Source organism: Trichogramma pretiosum, unplaced genomic scaffold (genome assembly GCF_000599845.2).
Source record: "Trichogramma pretiosum strain Unisexual culture from Peru unplaced genomic scaffold, Tpre_2.0 scaffold26, whole genome shotgun sequence".
NCBI classification, from domain to species: Eukaryota; Metazoa; Arthropoda; class Insecta; order Hymenoptera; family Trichogrammatidae; genus Trichogramma; species Trichogramma pretiosum.
The window spans coordinates 640231-660785 of record NW_019641640.1 but is presented as its reverse complement, the minus strand read 5'-3'; the positions used below and the strand labels follow the sequence as shown (position 1 = coordinate 660785).

Here is a 20555-nt window from a genome sequence, read left to right as displayed (position 1 = left end):
AGAGCTTGTAAAATATTGACACAGTCGAGATCGAGTCATTTGTTATTCGGAAACACAGCTTTTTCCATATTTTTAGCCTCTCGAGTATTCTTCATTTTATTTCAAGATAAGGCACTTCATAAAGTTTATTTGCAAGTGAATTAAGCTTATTGAAAAGTAGAAGTAAATTGTAACTAGATGGTTATTAGCGATTCACGCTCACAGACAGATTAAAAAAGTCCGAATGACGAAGGAGCGCAATTACAAAATATAACTCGGCAGTGCTGCCGCTGCTGCAGGAGTTTGTTGTCGTAGGGTTTTAATTTCACAGTTGACGCCCCATCCCGCGAAGGATATTCGCGCGCTCGAGAAAGATATTGTATTACATTAGTAACGAAGATTACGACGACGACGACGTGCCTTACGAAACGGAATACTCGCGGGTCGGTTGGCGAGCCATCGTAAACTTTTTGAATTATTCGTACGGTTTAATTTTAATGCGTCTCTTCGACTGCTCGTGACGCGACAACGATAAATAATCCCGAATTTTACCACTGAATATAAATTTATCATCAATGATTCACGCCTTCCATGAATTGTGGTCATATGAATCTATCAGTGCATTAAACTCGCTGTATTGCAATCCGAAACCCTACAGCAATCGATTTTCTCACTAATATCGACAGTTCGAATGCAGTATACTTTTTTTAGACAATTGAAAAATAATCTTTGCGATGTGATTCTATGTGTCAATACAGTAGAGCGGCGAGTTTATAACTCGGCGCATTGGAATTGCGGATCGAATGCGACGTAGTACAGCTCGAGCAAATTTCAATCATCGTGCGGTCTGAATTTAATTAAAAACTCCTGTGTCCTTAATCATATTCCTATAACACTTGAGAGTTGCGAGCTTTTTCTCTCTCTCTCTCTCTCTTTCCCTCCGTGCGATGAAAAATACAGTCAACTTCACCTCACTGGCGTGGAGATTTTTTTTCTCCTTTCTGTCTCGCCCGACACTGCGCGCGACGGTTTATTTTCCTTGTACATTGCCCCTGTAAAGCCTGACCTAAAACATTTATTTATAAGCTTTCTTCGTGGATTACCGTTATTTTCGCTTTCGTCTGTTTAAGCATTCTTTCCTTGTCTCTTTTTCTCTCTCTCTCGTGGCCTGGCTTTTCCAGCGAAACGTCGCTTCGCCGTATTCGTTTTACATCCGAAGGAAAACACACTTTATCCCCGCAGATATACTATTTATCGTTAAAATTGTTTCATTCCTTTAAAAATTAGCAGCTTTCGTGTGGAAGGAATAAATATCAATTGAAACGAAGGATGAAAGTTCGTTTGCGCGAGCTTTATTCAGCGACTTCTCGAGCTTGAATGAATTCTTTTAATTAAGAGTTTTTTTTGCATCACGAATTACCCATAGACTCGAGGTTTATATACAAGGTGAATGAGTAGAGCGAAATGGTACATAATAGTAGAGTCTATACTCGCGGATTTTAGCTAATTTAAACCAAGTACGTGATAAAGTTTGAATATTCATGAGAGTTCATTTAATGAAGTCCAAGACTCTATCCGTTCGTGGATTTGGTTGTTCGAATTCACAAACTTTCCTGAAAGATATCTCTACTACTTTTCACATTACCTTTGTTTACGTTCCTAATCAAAAAATACGATCTTACTAGAAAAAATAACATTGCGTTACATATTCAACTATACATTACCAAGGATGTAACTTTTACTGAAAAATTTAGATTTCTTTGGGCGCCCCGTAGTTCTTAAGCGTTTCTATTCTGGTCATCGATCCTAATGAAAAGGTAAGTCCGTGTTGTATGGAAATCGCCCTGCAGCTCGGAATAGGTGTATTTTTCTCTAACCCAGAAATGTATATATATTTTTCTTTCTGAATAATAAAGCGACTGAAATTAAATTGCACCAAGTTTAAAATTGAAATCTTCTCACTGAACTATGATGGAATTATTCAAAAACCCATTGAATGTTTATTTGTTATTACCTTTTGTGATAAAGAAATTTTTTAGCTTGATTATACGCGTATGTCAGGGTTCCTTTTCATTCATAAAAGTTAAGAAATTCATTGCGCGTTGGGCGTGCCGCTTTTAACCGCACCATGATCAGTCAATCATACAAATACGTTCATCAATTCGTCGACCGAATAACAAACATACAAACACGATTTGATTGTTAAACAACTGATTGTCAACCTTCTGTCAACCCCTGTCTGTCCATTATCTATCTCGCACTAAGATCATGAATTAATCTTCATTGTAACAAGCATATACCGATTTGTCTCTTCTCTTTTTTTTTAACTCTGTGCAGTGCCAAAATCACGCCTGCGACCATATCTCTGCGCTCGACAATCACAAAATGTACTACTATCTATGTAACTCATATCATCATCAACAACAACAGCTACAACAAGTACAACAGCTACAAGTACAACAAAAATCGAGTACCGACAAAACCATTAAAAAAAAAAGCTGCTATCCACACGCATCATCCGCACATACAACAACCACTACTACTACTAGTACGTACTAATAGGCGTCATTGTCTGCGTTGCGATCGCCGCTCGCACTCATCAGTCCTGAAAATACAAGCAGTCGGAGCGGGCTCGGTGCCTGCGAGCGTCAGGAGACGAAGAAAAAAGAAGAAGAGGAAAAAATAGGAGAAATTAAAGAAGAAAAGAGCGAGTGGTTTTTGCTGTCGGTTGTTGCGTTCGAGCAAACGATGCCCGCGGCGGACGAGCTGCCTCGGCCGTGTCCAGCTTCGGAATCATAATAGGCGTCAAACACACATCTCTTTTTCGTATATCCGTCTGTGTACATGTACAAGGTCCACGCGCCACTGGGCTCGTGTCTCTCCTCCAGGCTACGTCTTTCGAACTCGGAAAATGGAAGATCCTTGATTTGCCTCGAGTGCAGAAGAAGAAGAAGAAGAAGTTTGAGTCGAGAGAGCGAGAGAAGCGCGCGAGATTATACACAGTTATAGAGGAAGATATCTTTGCAGCTATACACAGTCGCAGATACTTCATCTCGTTTCGCTCTAACTCGCTGAGGTAGCCGCCGCAGCAGCAGCAGCAAGACTCGAGGAAGAAGCGAGTCAATCTCCGGACTGATATAGATGAGTGGGTAGCAGCGGTGTAGAGCTCCTTGTCCTGCCAGCGTAGCAACGCGCGGTAGCCTCGTCGCAGCTGCATCGCTCTCGCTTCGTCGTTATTACACACCCATCTGCACATCTCGCAACGCTACAAAAGTTCGATTTATACTCTCTCTAGTAAAAAGAAAAAAAAGAAACAAAAAAACAAACTCGAAACTACGAGTCTATCGCTGGTGATTTGTATATAGGTACTAACTTTGCTCGTAAGGACTGCAAGCTCAACACACAAAACTAGGTAGAAAATAAAAAGAATTAAGGAAACAAAACAAGAAGAAGAAGAAGAGACGCTACGCTCGAAGGCTCCAAGACTGAAGTGCGTTACACGTACGAGTTTCGCAAGAAAAAAATCTTTTAAGTTTACTCGAGCGCAAAAGCACACACGGACTTGTGCGTACGTGCGTCCGGCGCTCCACCCCCGCACATGTTTTACGAAAGCTCAGCCGTGATATTTGCCGATATAGACGTCGTCGCGTCTTCGTTACTGGTCAAGACTGAAAAGTGCGCACAGCAGAATAAATAGTCTAAGTACACTTAAAAGAACGCCTCACTCTTATCGAGCCGTGAAATTATCCACGACGAAGAGGGTGGCGAAGCCGAAGTAATTGAATCGTCGCCACGCCACGTCGGACACGAAGCTCGGCAGCAGCTGCGTCAAATCGTTAAAAGCTGCCTAGGCGTGTTTCGCTCTTGGAGGAAAAAAAAAAGAAAAACGACGGGAACAATCAAAATCATCATCCAACAAGACGACGACGACGGCTTGCGAAATTTCGCGAAGATTAGTGCGTCGAGATCGCGTGCTAAGCGCCTGCAGGGGGCGTTGAGGCGCAGAGGTGGGGGGCGCGTCGTCTTGCTGCCTGCCGTGCACCGGCGGGGCCGGTAGCGGCGGCCCCGGCTCGGCTCCCGGCGCGGCCCTGAGCGGCCAACAGTCCACGACGTTGCTCGCGGGCACGGTGGAACTAGGCAGTGGCGCCAAAGCGCAATTTACGAGTTGCCTGCAAGCGCTGCACCACAAGCAGCCCCACCCGGTACTCAAGATTGATCTCGAGTCCAGCGACTCCAAGGCCAACGAGGCTGCGGCGGCCCGGCCCAAAGAGCTCGAGGTCGAGTACCTCGGCGAAGAGGATGAGGACGAGGAGGAAGAGGACGAGGACGACGAGGAGGAGGACGACGACGAGGAGCGCGGCCAGGGCAAGGAAGGCCCGAGCTCGCAGCACAGATTGAGCCCGAGACTGCACGACATCGAGGAGGAGGACGACGAAGATCATGGTCGTAACACTCGCGAGCGGTAAGTACAGAACTCGAGACGATATAACCCGCCTCTTATCTCTTTCTCTTTTTCTACCTCGCTCTCTCGTCCATTTAACTTTATTGCATCTAGATGTGTGCACCTTCACTAGCTCTCTTGCACGTGCGCTATTTATATACATCAGCGCGCGACTCGCACCACTGCATTTTCATTGGCACTTTTTCTTATCTCTTATCTATATGTATGTGCATCGCGGTAATAATGCATCTCGTCCTTCCCTAACATAAATATAAAATAGACCTCATGAGTCGCGCTCTCGTCGCTGCACGTAATTCACCTTATACTGCTGCAGCAGCAGCAGCACTACTACTAATGCTGCTGTAGACCAGGCTGCAGCTTTCGCTCCATTTCAAATTTCGCACTGCTAATACTACACCGCAGCGAACAGCTCGAGCCACTCTCGCACTTCGATTTTCATCCATCGCGGCGCATACAAGCGCTGAATTCCCTCTCTCTCGCTCACTGTACACTATACTAACTCCTTTGATGCTCGATGATCCTTTACGTGTTTATGCTATACGCCTATAGATATATATATGTGTGTGTAGCACTCGAGAGCGATCTAGTGACAATGTTATCCTACAGATATTAAGGGCTAGAGAGTAATAATAGTGTGTCGTCCGTACTCCCCCGCTGATCGAGTGTATAACTGCTTGTCGATATATATAACTTATATTATATACGAGAGGCCTCTCCTGAGAGAGCCACTACCCCTATTTATGTGTGTTTCTCTTTATATTAAGTACATATACATATATCTTTTCTCAATATCTATATAATACACAGCACTGCGTATGTATATAAATATGTACATAGTGAATATGGTATACGATGTATATAAATACATAGATGTTTTGTTGCTCGTGCTAAATGAAGGTGTCGAACTCCATGTAACCCGAGTCCTTATGAATGCGAATAATAGCAAGTGTTGCATGTGATCGATATTAGTTTCTAGCAATAGTATATTTTCCTTTGTACTCTGTAATCGACTATTTAATTTGCTTAGAAACATATACTACATATATTATACTAATATTAAATGTTTTGCTTCGTTTTTCAAATTGATATAACGAGGAATTTGCAGCGAAATATTCGCGGGTCTGGAGTTATGCTACTCATCGTGGTGCAGCTCCTCTATATAGCGTGGCCAAGTATGCGCGCCGTATGCACTGTGCAGCGCGTCTCTTCTTCTCTTTTACATGCTCGAAGCGAATTCGCATGAGGCAAATCTCCTCGTGCTCGCGTGGCTTATAAGAGATGCGTGACGTTTACATGTCAGATGGTTAATCTGCTGTGGCCCCCATCTTCTTTTATTTATGTCGTCTAATATATACGCGTATATAAACGCACGAGCGCATCATCTTCCGTGGCTGCTGCTGATGCTGCTGTTTACTCAATTCATTAGACTGACAGTGGCTGTTGCGAGCAGCTCGCGTGTATGCGTGAGTATATACATTTTGCGGCATTACCCGCGAAGATTTAAATAGACGTTACCGTTTTGAAACGACCGAGAGCACAACGCTGTAGTAGCAGTAGCGCGAGTTAGTGTACACCGAAGATGGCCCCTCGCGCATCCAGCGCGTCTATACGCAGCGGCAGCAAGCCATAAAGAAATCATTTTATTGCGTATAATTTCACTCTCGAACGTTAAATTAACGATTTTACAGGCGCGAGCGCGGCATCGGGTTTTCTCGGCTTAACTTGTACACTGGCCGCGTATAGTTTGCCTCGGTAGCAAACAGCAAAAAAAGAAGAAGATTGTATATCACATCGCTGTGCACACACAGTCGTGCCGAGCGCGCATGATGTACACGCGTAGACAATGTAAAGCTGGGAGTGAGTTAGTACATCTACTCGAGCGACATGTGGACTTTTGACTGAAACACTGCACAGTTATGTACTATACGTGCAGTGCGTCCGCTTGGTTACATAGTAGACGCGCGCACCGCATAAAATGCGGCTTTACTTTGTTTGCCATCAAAGTAAAACTGACGCATTTCGTCGATCGAGCGAAAAGCCGCTCGCTCTCCGTAATAGCTGACTGACAGCTGAGCGACGACTATCCTATAGTTGCTACGTACGATAGAGAAATGCAGTTCGAGTCAAATTGAATTCAAAGCCGACTATCGAGTCCACGGGGGGAAGAGGCCGCGGATCAGATGTAGAGCTTCTAGTCCGTATATTGACTCGTATTGTAGATTCAAGCCGGCTAGCTCTGTCGCGCGCTCAAGTATGCTATATATCGACACGTTGGTACGCCGCCGCCGTCACCGCGCTCGAGATGCACTGCACACTTGCACACACGTACACGCACACACAGTGCACATAGTGTGAGTAGTCCCTCACTCACTTGTACAACTGCAGTGTGCAGCGCAGGAGGCATCGATCGGCCTCTCGCCGAGCGCCGGGGATCGGACTTTTCTCCGATGAAAAGGGATTATTAATAGAATCATCGGGAGCACACAGTGCAGCGCCCGAGCAGAAGCAGCAGCAGCAGCGGTATAGTAGCATAATAGCGCGTGGCATGGAGAAACTTTTCGCGCGCGCGGTCTATCGACATTCCTACTGCACTGCGCGAAGCTCCGACGTTCAACTCTCTCTCTCTCTCTCTCTCTCTGTCTCTCTCTCTCTCGCACTCCACTCTGTGTATTATCAAGTTGTTGGGCATTGATGATGCGGAAAATAGCCTTCACCCAAATGTAACCTGAAACTGTGCGTGCACTGCAGTTGGCGCACAAGTGAAAAATACAGAGAAAAAGAGAGAAACTTTGTAGCTTGTTGATAATGACGGTCATGCGTCAGCATTCATTGATTGATTACTTTATTTGATACAAATCATGGGGTAGAGTCCCGTTTTTTCCAGGTAAAGATCATTGACAGGAATTATTATTTACAAAAACTTCCGAACAGGGGCTCACTTCAACTTATACCTACAATACAATAAACTTTCGCATCGAATTAAACAATTTATTCACTTTGCCACTTGCAGATTTACAGATAAGGGTACTCGCCATCTAGTAGTGGATGCTAGAATTAATTACGGTTAATCTTTTTCAAAATTGAAAAAAAAATTACATAATTTTTGGAAAAAATGTTTCCCCTTTTTCCATTGCATTTTTCAAAACTCCAAAATTTTGATTTCTCACTGAGATATAGCTATTCTGTGAGTTTTTTTTCTCCATATAATCTACGTGTTAACTTTTTCTTCTTTTCTGTTTTCTGGAGTTCGATTTTCTTGAAAAATATGTCTCCCTCCTCGTATTCTTAAGAGCGAACCGTGTAAGACACAGCACTAGGGTGGCATTCACTTCTTCGATACATCAATGGTCACAAACACAACCTCGAACGAAACGCTTAAGCATACTTAATTTTTTATTTTACATTATTTTTCGTGATTTGCACCATAAAATTTATACTCGTTAAGAGTGACTCGTAGCTTCAATCATCTCTCCTGACGTTGTGTTTGTAACCATTGATGTTCTGAAAAAATATACGTGACCATTGTGCTGTAGCTTCAACGGTTTTCTCTGAAATTTACGAGAAGTTGGATGCATTTTGGGCAAATGTGTGGCGCCTGGAGTTTCACCCCCGGTCACACGTCGATCGCGCCGTCAGCTGGGCCTCCCGCCGGACGAGTGAGACCGCTGACCACGTGACTTCGAGCGCCTGCCCTCACCTGGATGTAAGGTAGAGGAGAGAGCGCCGCAACGGTTCGAGCGGCGATGGACCTTTGAAACCCCGGGAGGAACAAAGAATCTCTCTCTCCAGGAACAGTTCCCTGCCTCAACTGAACGTGCCTGATTCGAGTTCGGAAGTGCTGCGGCCCTCCTTTTCCATCATGGGCGCGAGAGTGTGGAACGAGCTGCCGCTGGCGGTTCGCGACGCCGAGTCACTACCACAATTTCGCCGCCGATTACGCGCCTACCTTGCGAGCTGCCGCTAATAATCCAATTATAAAATAAATGTTGGTTGTCGTGCGATTTTAGATTTTAGATTTAAGTTTAATTTTCAATCGCGGAACCTCACATCGATTCGATCTCCGCTTTTGGTCTTTCATATAACGTTCTGTTTTTGTCTGTTTTTACCTTTTTCTGTTATTTAACTACTTAAATAATACCCATGTAAAGTCTCTGTAATAATCTCGAGTCAGTTCACAATCTCTATGAGATGAACTGTAATAAATTATCAATCAATCAATCAATCAAAATCTCGATTTGAAGCTCTCCTTGAATCCACCTTAGGCTACTAGGATGCCACTTATACAATTATTTTTACTTTTCCACTTGCAGATTTTGAGATAAAGGTACTCGCCATCTATTGGTGAATGCTTTCATCGTTTTTAAATTGGTTAAACTCAATAATTATAACATTATTATATTGATAACATTTTTAAAAACTGGCCATTTGGTAATGGTCATTTTTTGGTCATTAGGGCCTTATTCGCGTTGTGTATTTTTACGAACGGGGTAAAAAATTATAAAATTAAAAAATGAATGAGCTTGAGTCGATGTGTTCAGAGAGAGAGACTAGGTCAAAAATAAAGCGCCTCACACGCAAGAGGCATCATTCGTTGATCAAACGACGCATCGCACGCACTTTAAAGCCAACGAAATCCGATCCCTGACCACTTGAAACGGTCGAAGAATAAAAAAAGACGAGAAGCTTCAAGGTCCCGCCGCAATCGCATTGTGTATTACATACCGCCGCCGTCGCATCTGCAATAATTTGTAAGCCTAGCCCAAACTATGCACGATAAAAAGAGCCGCTAGTTCTGCCTGATCTCTTTTGATGAGCGCGTACAATTGTATGTGCACTAATCGGCCGCGACTCAAAGGAGTGCTCCAAGTTTCGCAACTACATAAATATCGTCTCGCCGCAGTTGAAACGCTGAGTATTAAGTCCAGGCCTCGCGCGGCACGGTCAACTTTGAATGGAACTCTCTCCGGCCAATTCAAGGCAGTGCGTTCATTAGGGAAATCTAGCCCTTTGGTGCGTGCAACGAGTGCAACATATGTGCGAGTACTGATGACTTACTAGTTGTAGTGTACCTGTGCGAGTCATTGTCAGTCGGCTTTAAACAGTGTTGCGTCGATTATGCTGCCAAATTGCTCATTGTAATCCATGGCTCGAGTGCGACTTTATTTATAGTCGTCACGGCTGCCGTCACGCTATCTCTCACGAATCAGCTCGTTTAATTTCAACTAAATATTTAAATATCAACAACGAGCGAGCTCGAGCGTTTCTCGGACACCTTGGGCTTGACGCGCGATCGCTTCGCAGGTAAAATCTCTCGCAATTGATATAAAGCAATTCGCAAATCCACTCAACCCGTTTGCACAGTTTGCAGCGTGTCTTATTTTTTGTTTTGTTTTTTTTTTGCGAGCTCGTATCGTCGTCGTGCTGCTGCTCGTCGGAGAGCCCGCGATCGACGCATCGCGCGCGGCTAGAGTATCATTAGATACTATTACGCAAGTGACGCGAAGATGCAGTCTTATGTGTGTATACACGCGCGCTATACACTCCGCTACTAGTCGCGATCGTCATGTCTGCTATCGTCCGTCCGTGTGCGCCTGTGTACGTGTGTAATACATCTTGTTTTTGCCATCGCACTGCTGCTGCTGCTGCTGCTGCTGCTGCTGACTCGGTGTATTATACTCGCGAGCGCGCGGATATGTACGTATCGTGTTTTCCGCCTGTCGACGTCGACGGTACACCTCGTGTGCTCATAGTGTCAATGTATACGTACGTTGTATACGTATAGAGCAGTGCAGAGCAGCGGCAGTGCATGTGTTTGCGCCGTACCTTACCTTTACATATAGATCGCGCACGTCACATTGCGCGTCGCTCGTTCGGTTACACGCAGTGAGCGCGCGATTATCTATATCGTCGACGCTCGTCGACGTGTACTGCCTATATATTCCGACATTATATAGCACAACTGGATCTTTAGACTTTTTTTTCGTCGTTTTTCTAGCTCGTTCGAGCTAGCTACACCGCATTCGCTACGAAATTCCAGCGAAACTGGAATCTTTTTTCTCACTCTCTCTCTCTCTCTCTCTCTCTTTGTTTGGCTTTACACACACCGCCGATAATTATTGCCGCGAGTTCACGAGTGCGCGAGAAAATGCGCCTGTGACGCGTCGAGCGCATAATAATTCTCCGCGGGATTATTTTTGCAAAATGCGAGCGTCACTCGAGCGCGCGACGTTGTACTGCACGCAACAAACACGCGCATACATTATTAAATACGTTTAATTTGATAATCCGTGCGATATCGATCTGTCCCGTTGGTTCGACGGTGCGCGCGCGCGCCGACACGAGGCCGCCGAGTCGAGCCCGAGCCGTTCGCGCGTAATATTATAGCGAGCTAATTATTAAACTTATAATTTCAAACTGACAAAAGGAAAAAAAAGGAGAAGAAACGACGATGATAAATCTCAGTTTTGTCAAATGATTTATAATTACGCGCGTGCTCGTTGCATAATCGCAACTGATTAACGTCGTAGCACGTCATTTGTACTTGAAATTGCGAAAAAGTAACTCCTGCTCGAATTAATTAATGATGAACATGATTCTCCGACGAGTTTGTGTGATTCGAATAAATTGCTTTGTGAAATTAATTTTCTTACCTGTTCTCGAAAATTGTTCAAATTCAACAGTTGTCTCTGTGTGATACATGGTATGAGAAAAAAAAATCACCGGAATTTCCTCGCGAATTAACTTGTGATTTTTGTCATTTTTACAAACCTGAAGTTTACGTTTTCCTTTGAATTATTGCATTTTGACGAAGACGTTCCTGCACGTAGACATACTCGGAGATGTCGGAACGTACATTTTGAAATATGTTATACCAAAAGAAGAAAAAAAGAATTGCATAACTGCTAGAGACACGTCGCATCGAGTTGAATTGTTTTATTGCAACAAAAAAAAAAAAAAGAAACGCCACTTTTTCACTAACCTTTTGCCTGTACACAACGTCGTATGAAAAAAATAAGTCAATGTAATAAAGTCACATTATGAGAATTGTAAAAATAGACGCGGAGTAAAAATAGAATCGTGTGCCCGCATAAAATACAAACTGGAAAATCGCGAATAACAGCTGCGAGCGAAAAATTTCATAATCGAGCGTGCGCGCGCGCGCGAATTCGTGAGAAAATTCTCTAGCCGCACGCTATTGCAATGGTAAACGCATAACTTGTCTGTTCTCGGAAAATTGTGCTTACTCCCGAAAAATTTCAGTCCTGCAGTGCGGCTGTGCATGAGCACTCGCGTGTTATATATAGCATTCGGGTATTATAAGGTAGCATTTAAGGTTCAAAATTCAGTGCTGCATAGCGCATCATTCGTCTAAATCCCAACGTATGAGAATTACATTATTCGAGAGCTTGATTGTCCAAAGTATAATTTTATCATGTTTTTAGATTTTTTTAATAATCCAAGTAAAAAGTGAAAATAAAATGTGTTATTTCATGAGAGTTGTCCGTTATTGTCGAGTGAATGACTGGTTATTTTAATTAATGTGCCTTATGCACTTGGATTTCTTAATATTCTCTTTTCTCAACTTAATTGATCATTTTCGTTCGAAACACTCTGTTCGATAATGATTCTCATAAGAAAAAATAAATTTTGTATTTCATCTATGCTGAACTACGTATATTTTAGTTTGCGAGAAATAAGCGGCCGATCGCATTGAATATATTAAATGTAATCCGACAGATGGCTCTTTCGGTACCCGCAAGAGCTTGAACACATTATACTTTCTTATATTCAAATGCGCGCTTCGCGCTCCATTTTATTGGAGTCAATGGAAAGGTTACTATTCATTGAGTCGCGGATCCAAATGTAGCCAAAAAAGATGGAATGACTCCTCTGCAGACTATTTGCAATAATTACTACGATGAACATACGAGACATTAGTAATTAAGATCAATGACGAAAAAAATCAGTTACCGAAAGTAAACGTCGTGGAAAAGTTAAGCCACAAACCGTTGCAATGGATCATGGAGAATCGTGGTTGCCACTAGTCTAACCTAAACTATATTATGTGCAAAATAAATGAGGTTTCGCTTACTTAATCAGTTTCGTTGAAGCTATAAAATTAATTTGAAAATTTAATTTTTTTAATTCTTTTTTAAAGTGTAAATAAAATGTTGTAATCCTAATTAACAGTTATTTTCAATGTTCTTCAATAGTATAATTCAACTAACATTTTTCTATTGATTATACTACGGATGACTTATTAAAAAACTAGGCAACTGTTGATAAAAGTTAAATTAAATTTGAGCTTTATAAGGTTTGTTAATACTTGAAAGTAGATAAAAATGACCTCTTGAGTTGACTTGTCGAACAGTTGAGAGATTAATTTTCGTCGTGAACTCTAACATCAAGATGTTCTATGCAAATGTGTATACGTGAGCTGTTATTTGGTATGAGTAGGCGTGTGTCCGTACAATGTTAACATTTTTTCGAAGACAAAAGTACTTGAAATTTGATTAATGCTTCGATTCGGAGACTTGTCCATTAAGCTAATTATAAGCTCTCATCCATCAAGTGAGGAACTTATCGACCATTTTAATAATGAAATTCATCAACCTGTCCACTGGCTCATTAATAAAATCTTGAGTATCTTATTTCTTCATACGTCGAATCATGTAAAACCACAAATATCCTTTCTTGTTTTTCTGAACCCGAGGTATTTAATATTTTTTCACGCCTGTTGATGTATGGCACCGAATTACGCGAAACATTTGCAAGCGTACACAGACGTGAAAATGTTAGATTGAATTTGAAGAGTAAATGCATGCAGTAGCATGCGCAATTTCGGATGACTAAAAGACGAAAAAAATACATCCCTAGCTCGATCGTATACGCGTCTATAATACATCGTCTTTGATGCGTGGGTGCACTTCTTCGTCGATTTGGTATTCATGCACGTCGTCGTCGTCGTCTCGCGATAGGAGGCCGCACATACGCGTTCGAGCGAGCATACGGCGCGCTTTATGGCATTTATCTAAAGCCACGCAGCGGGAAATTCGTCGTCGTCGACGTTGCCGTGCACGCGCGGCAATATGAAGGAGAGCTTGCGACTTACTCAGATATATTATGAATATGAATATAATACGATGGGAGCGAGCTTTTCGATCTGCGCGACTGGCAAGAGGCAGCGCAGAGGGGTGCGCGCGACTGCCACTCCATTGCAGATGTCTTATGTTTATGCTCGCATACACATACAAACGCTCACGTCTCTCAACGGTACTGTCTTCTTATTAAAGGAGCGTTTGTGCTTGAGAAGATAAGACAATGCAGCTATATATGTGACATGGCTATGTGTGTGTATGTATGTGTTCATGTGCAAATGTACGCCCCCGAGGTACAAATATAGGCCTTGGCAGCGAGAGAGCTTGTGAGCTTTCTCTCTCTCTCTCTCTCGGCTTAGCTCATTTCCCGATTAGCCGACTGTGCTCTCCAATCTATTTGCCGGATATTGTGAACACCTATAACTGAATGCATCGGTACACACGTTCTCTCTGCCTCTTTGCTTTTGCGCGTTCGTTCCATCCATATCTACTGCTGCTGTCCTCGGTCGAGGCAAAGCTTCTCCTTCTCTTGGGCCTTTTCAACATTTATGCGCCTCGTTCGACCGTCTCGCTCTTGCTCCGCTGCTTATACCCCTGCGCTTCTGAGAAGTCATAGGATAAAAGCTTTCAGCTCGATTAATCCTCACGATAGTTGTATTTTTTTGTGTCTTTTCACGTTGTTTTATCCACTAATTCTTTCCTAATAGTGCCTGTGCCGCGCGAAAGAATTACTTTTTCTGACGCCGTTATCGAGCCTGTCGATGGTTGTTGTTCTCTTTCTTGCTCTCTTTCTCTCTTCTTTCTCCGCGCTTTTACCGTGCTAATCTCTTTTATTGGATTGTTTACTCCGGGGACGAGGATTGCTTACATTGATTTCTCATCGGAATTTTCAATTTTCGCGTCAATTATCTATGACCCCTATATCAGCAGTTGCGAGCTAGCTCGGCGGAAGGAGCAAAAAAATGACGTTGCTATGCATTAGGGTGTCCGTTATTTCCCGACTTTTTTGTATTGCTTCTCCCCCCACCTAGATGTCTTCTATTTGATAAGACAATGAGAAAGCCGGGTTATAGAGTTCGAAAAAATGATTTAAAGGTGGCCCCCAAGCGGCTTGAAGCTTACATGTATTTTAAATGGGAAAAACTTAAAAATTTGATTCTCAGCGATAAAAATGATGAAAAAATTTGAAAAAATTCAGCAACCCATGTATTTTATGTATTTTTTGACGAGGAATCGATTGGTGACCTTGAATTTGACCTTGAACATAACCTCAAAGCTACAGCGAACAAAATATTGAGAAAAATCGTTTTTTTTGCGGTAACCCCCACTTTTTATTGCAGATTCAAAAAGAGCGGAAAATTTCAAGTCAAATTATGTCTTTCGATTTTTTTTCAAGGGCATTATAAAGATGCTACAGATACAAATAAAACCCTAATTTTAGCGTGCAATTTTCGAATTTTTACTAGTTAGGGCTTTATCTATATCTGCAGCGCCTTTTGAATACCCTTGAAAAAAAATCGAAAGACATAATCAGACATGAAATTTTCCGCTCTTTTCGAATCTGCAATAAAAAATGGGGGTCACTGTGAAAAAAACGATTTTTGGTTCGCTGTAGCTTTGAGGTTATGTTCAAGGTCAAATTCAAGGTCACCAATCGATTCCTCGTCAAAAAATACATAAAATACATGGGTTGCTGAATTTTTTCAAATTTTTTCATCATTTTTATCGCTGAGAATCAAATTTTTAAGTTTTTCCCATTTAAAATACATGTAAGCTTCAAGCCGCTTGGGGGCCACCTTAAAATCATTTTTTCGAACTCTATAACCCGGCTTTCTCATTGTCTTATCAAATAGAAGACATCTAGGTGGGGGGAGAAGCAATACAAAAAAGTCGGGAAATAACGGACACCCTACTATGCATTAATGTGTGTAAAAGCACATAGGTAGTTATGAAAGCAAAATTTGCGAACACTGCGGATTCCTCTCGTAATTGGATTTTTCTTTGCAAATCCCTCCTTCCTTTTTTACATTTTGCTCTTATTTCCGAGTATGTGTACACGATATGCGCGTCGACGGGCGCACACGGATACATAACACGTTTTTGAAAGCCAATATCGAAATCACACTTACTTTGAGGCGAGAAGCTCCGACGCTATGACGTGACGCAAATTCTGATTCGTCGATGTAGAAGATATCGATCGTGCCAACCAGGAAATTTGAATACTTTTTGAAATTCGCTTGGACGCGAGCGTTTGCGTTGCGCGTTACATGTCAGACTAATTATTTCGATTAATACAGCAGCGTTTGGTACTGGAATTTTCCTACCATGTCAGGCATTACATCGCGATTTATTACGATTATTTGAGATTTAACACAATTTGAGATAAAGTTCAAATTGATGATATGTGAGCGCTGATCAAAAGCAGTTAGAATAAGTATACATGTAGAATTTATTTAATACACTGGAATTTTTTAATTTATCTATATAAATGTTGTACAGCATGACTCTCTGAAATCCTGTAAAAAACGGTTTCCAAGCCTGTTAATTTCCTCTAATTAAGACCAATATACGAACGTGCATGTAAATGTGTCTCTATAACTCTTAAATACTCCAGGCCTTACACGAGAAAAAAACACCGTTTGACATTTTTTTTCCTGAATGCCGAAGTAAGCGAGCAACGAAAACCGTAGTGCATATACCTACACGACGAGAGCGCCGTAAAAAGAGCGCGTCAGTGTGTGTGCGTGGATCCGTGATGTATCAAAAATGATGACGTCTGGCTCGTGTTGATTTTGCAGACTCTACCAGAAAAAATCTCCGACACCGAGTACAGGAGGAGGTGCTGCTGCAGGCAGCGGAGGAGGAGGCGGCGGAGGTAGCAGCAGGACTGGCTGGCGCTCACGCAGAAGCGTCACGACGGCCGGTGCCACCGGACATCAGCACCACGTGATCGCCAGCGCCGCGGCCACGGCACAGGCGAGAATGCAGGCCGAGCAGGGCAGCATCGGCGAGCTCAGGGGTTATCACAACCTCCGATCCCGGCGCCACACCCTCGCTAACGTTCGGTGAGTACCACAGCCAACTTACTTACACCGAGAGCATCATATTTTACCCACTCGTATATTTTTCCTTCGATGAGACCGTATGGAGCATATGAGCCACTTGGAGGCAGCTCGCGTGTTCCTCTTGGTTCCTCTGATGTGTGTGGGTGTGCTTTAAAATCGACGCCCCCTGTGCTCTCTGTGCTGTGCGTAATTAAGCGACCAACTGCACAACTCCATGGATAATTTATCTTTGCGCTGCCACCGCGTCGTGTGTTTTTTACGTCTTATACTTATTCCAAAATCTCTTAAAGCGGCAGATGTCTAACGAGATTGCATCCAAAGCTTTTTTTAATGAGAAAACTGTAAATTTTCTCGTTTTTGTAAAACAACTTTACGTAAGTTTCGCTGGTCCCATCAAAGATGTTTAATAAGCAGCAGATGTATAAATCTCTACACATACGTTGGTAATTAATGGATCGAGATATTAATTAATTCGTGAATCACCAAATTAAGCAATGAAAAATATTACACTACTGCATTCGCATAAATTACCATTAGAAAGTATCGAAAGCTCTCGGCTCAAAAAAATTTCCAATTCTCCTGAGCTAATCACATTTTATTACGCAACGTTTTTACCTACCTCTATGTTGTCGAATACCAATGTTACGTTAATAATAAAACGGTACAAACACTTCATCGTTTGATAGTTAATATGCACCGATACGTATCAAGCTTACCTCGTGTATTAATTTGATTTACTGACCGCAGAGAAGCATTTTCGATTATTGACTTCCAGCTAATTTTTTTATGGAGATGATTATTTATGAATCATCTCGGAGTAATAATTTTGTGCTGTTAAATGCGTTTTCGTTCCGCCACGGAAAATGAAATTAACAAGTTTCATTATAAACATTACTCTTATTTAAATTTTCAAAGATCAACCTCTCGGGTGCTGTCATGACGTAATTGTACTCGTGTAATTTACATCAAAAACGACGAGTGTTCTTGACGATGTTACGATAGAAAATTACTTTCTTTACAAAGAAGCTTTCAAAAAGGACCTGAATACCGCCTGTATCGGGGCATATATCTGTCCAATATATTTATGTTAAAATACCATTAACTTTGAGCAGAGCAGAATAAATAGATTGGATGTTTTGAGACTTTGAATTGACTCTGCTCTCATCAAAATCATAAGTAAACTATAGCGAAATTAGCTTTCATGTTCAGCTTGAATGTATATGATGCAAACAATACCTTTATGGTCGTGTATATTTTCACGGTAACTGAAGAAGAATATGCACTCTGTGAAAGCTTTTCACAACGCAGTAAGAAATATCCAATAATTTGTGTACATTTGATACGAGGATTATATTATTGGATTTGAGCATTATGGCTCGTTAATGCCTCTCTCATCTGAGTTGGAAAAAAGAATATAACGGGTTTATATTTTGTAAAATCCAGTGTGCGTCTTTATCGGAGTGAAAAAGGGGAGAGGATTGTCGCACACGCGGTACACGATGCACACTCAAAAATGAGATAAAAAAAAAGTATTGATTATTAGAAACGCTTTTAAGAATAATTAACTCACAAAGGCTTCTCTGTAGCAATAAAATTCCAATTGGAATGTGCGCTTTCGGAATGCTTTTGTAAAGCACATCTATATCGGTTTTCATTTATTAATTAACCCACGGTTCAATGGTAAATCGATAAAGTGAACTAATTAGAAATAAGGTTGAAAAATCGAATGAAAGAGACTCAGTGCATGTTGCTGGGGGGATGATATCGATGGATGAAATCTTATTTTGCACGGATTGTGTAATTCGAAGAGTGTATAAGCTTTTAGCTGCTCGCGCTGCCAAAGCAAATAGAGCAAGTCAATCGGAAGATTCGCAGCAGCAGTTATGCCTTAAACAAGTGCAATCCGAGCATGTGCTCGTCGAGCTACGCAGCCTATCGCAGTTTTTCGACGCGAACTCGAGCTCCCCACTTGTAATTGCGACTTGGGGTCGTCTGCCATCGTCGGCCAGCGACGACGACGCTTCAAGTGCTTCTTTCGACGAATGGCCTTTTCGCTTTTTCCTCTGCTTTTTGCTGTTCTTGTCGCAGCCCTTTGGTCTTGGTATTTTGGCCAGTACTGCCTGGTCTTTCTTGTTGGATGTACAGCTTGGGTCTGAAAAACACGTTACGAGAGTCTGATCGTACATTGATTTTTCTACTAGGGGTAGTGATTCACTGAGACCTCACATTTTTTTTATTATTCAGTGCAATTGTTATTGTTAATTTAAAATGCGGAGGACGCGAAATTTGAAATGTTAGAAAAATTATTCCAAATCGGACTCAATTCTAGCGATTTGAAAAGACTCTCAAGAACTTACTCGTTTTACAACATAATTCTGTGTTATCATCGTCGTCACTCAATAACATCGAAGGCTCGCCACAATTGTGGCACTCGTCCTCGCCGTCACAAGTTGGATTTTTTTCAGTCTCGTTATCTTGCAGCACTTTGTCCAAGCACATAACTCCAATGCCACTGGGCGGACGTCTATTGGACCTCGATCTTTGTCTGGATCTAGATTTTCTGTTGGTGATTGCGCAACCACACGGAGCTCGTTTCAATGGCAGATTGTCCTAAATGAACACAACAAAGATAATATTTATTATTAATGGCCATTATGTTAGTGTTTTATTAAAGACATTTTCCAATGCAACTGCTAGGATAAATTTTCAATTTTTAAAAGTGCTCTTGTGCAACTTTTAAAGATACTTTTACCTAATTAACTCGGTCTTCGCAAAAAGGTTACTTGAGCTAATTGCCAAAGAACTACAATTATAAATATACCGTATTTCGCGCCTCTTTTCCTTTCATGCAGTCATCTCATTTGTCTGCGGAATCGTCACATTTTCAAAGCAAAAAAAAAGGAAAAAAGAAATGAAGTTATACTGTTCTTCTACCCACAGGCGAATTCATTGAATTAAAACGTAAAAGATCATTAGTCGGAGATATGAAAGTTTTGATGGAACTTTTAAAAGTGGTAAAGAAGAAGAAATTTCGTCGACAAGTACGACCGCTTTTTTGCGACTAGCAGTGATTCGTCTTAAATATAAAGTAACTTTCACATTCTATACTAGTTCGTCTTGTCACCGCGATCGTCGTCTTTCAAGAACTATTCGACTGATGTTTTTTTAGATGGAAAAAAATGGGAAGAATCTAAATTATTGTCAGAAGATGAGTACTTTGTGCCCTCGTGCGAGCCAACTCTCAAGGGCATTTTGATATTTAAGTAGCAATTACTCGGAATTTATATCAAGTAATTGCTAATGCTTTGACTGACCTTAAATGGTAATCGTGAAGTTTGTAATAGGAAGCCACTCAAATTCCTATGGATAATAGGGTCAAAAAGAATCGATTCCACTCGTGCTTGCATTTCTTCCCAGACGCAACTTACTGAGGCGAATGAATGAATTATAAATGACAGAGGGGTTGAGTTGTAAGTGCATCGTCGTCTCTTAAAAAAAAAAGTTGTGAAACTAGAGTCGCGACGAATGCATCAAATGTTTACAGTTAGTGTATTTTTCAAGTAGGGACATTTGCTACAACCGCAATGAAACTTTCACGACATACATAATGAGCACCGACTCATCTAAAATAAAAGAAAAATTGACTTGCTCGAGATTATTCAATTTCAGAGAATAGTGTACCTCTTGGCTTCTTTGAATCTGAATCAGGGAACAAGCTTAGCTATATTAGAAGTTGCTTGCATAACGGATCAACGGATTGAAGCTAATCATACAAAGTTTGAATCTTGTTTGACTAGAATAACAAAAGTAATGGTAACATTATTAGCTTAGCATTTAAAAGTTTGTGTGTTTTTGATGGAAGATTTGTGTCTTGAAAATCAATTGAAACAAACACGTTAGGCCCTTCAAAATTGACTAAACTCGTCGATTTCAATTGACAGAAACTTTGAT

General features: G+C 41.6%; 1 protein-coding gene across 2 annotated transcripts in view; it reads left to right on the top strand.

Moving 5' to 3' along the window:
* The window catches only part of LOC106652571 (cAMP-specific 3',5'-cyclic phosphodiesterase), a 172120-nt gene that overhangs the window by 19018 nt on the left and 132547 nt on the right, over positions 1-20555 (top strand). The window contains exons 1-2 of one of the 2 annotated variants that reach the window (XM_014371592.2): positions 4353-4441; positions 16338-16604. In XM_014371592.2, the coding sequence (XP_014227078.1) occupies positions 16522-16604 (83 nt within the window). In that variant the 5' untranslated portion in view covers positions 4353-4441; positions 16338-16521. Of the gene's footprint in view, positions 1-4352; positions 4442-16337; positions 16605-20555 lie in introns of those variants that run through there. The other variant, XM_014371594.2, reaches the window with a different exon arrangement.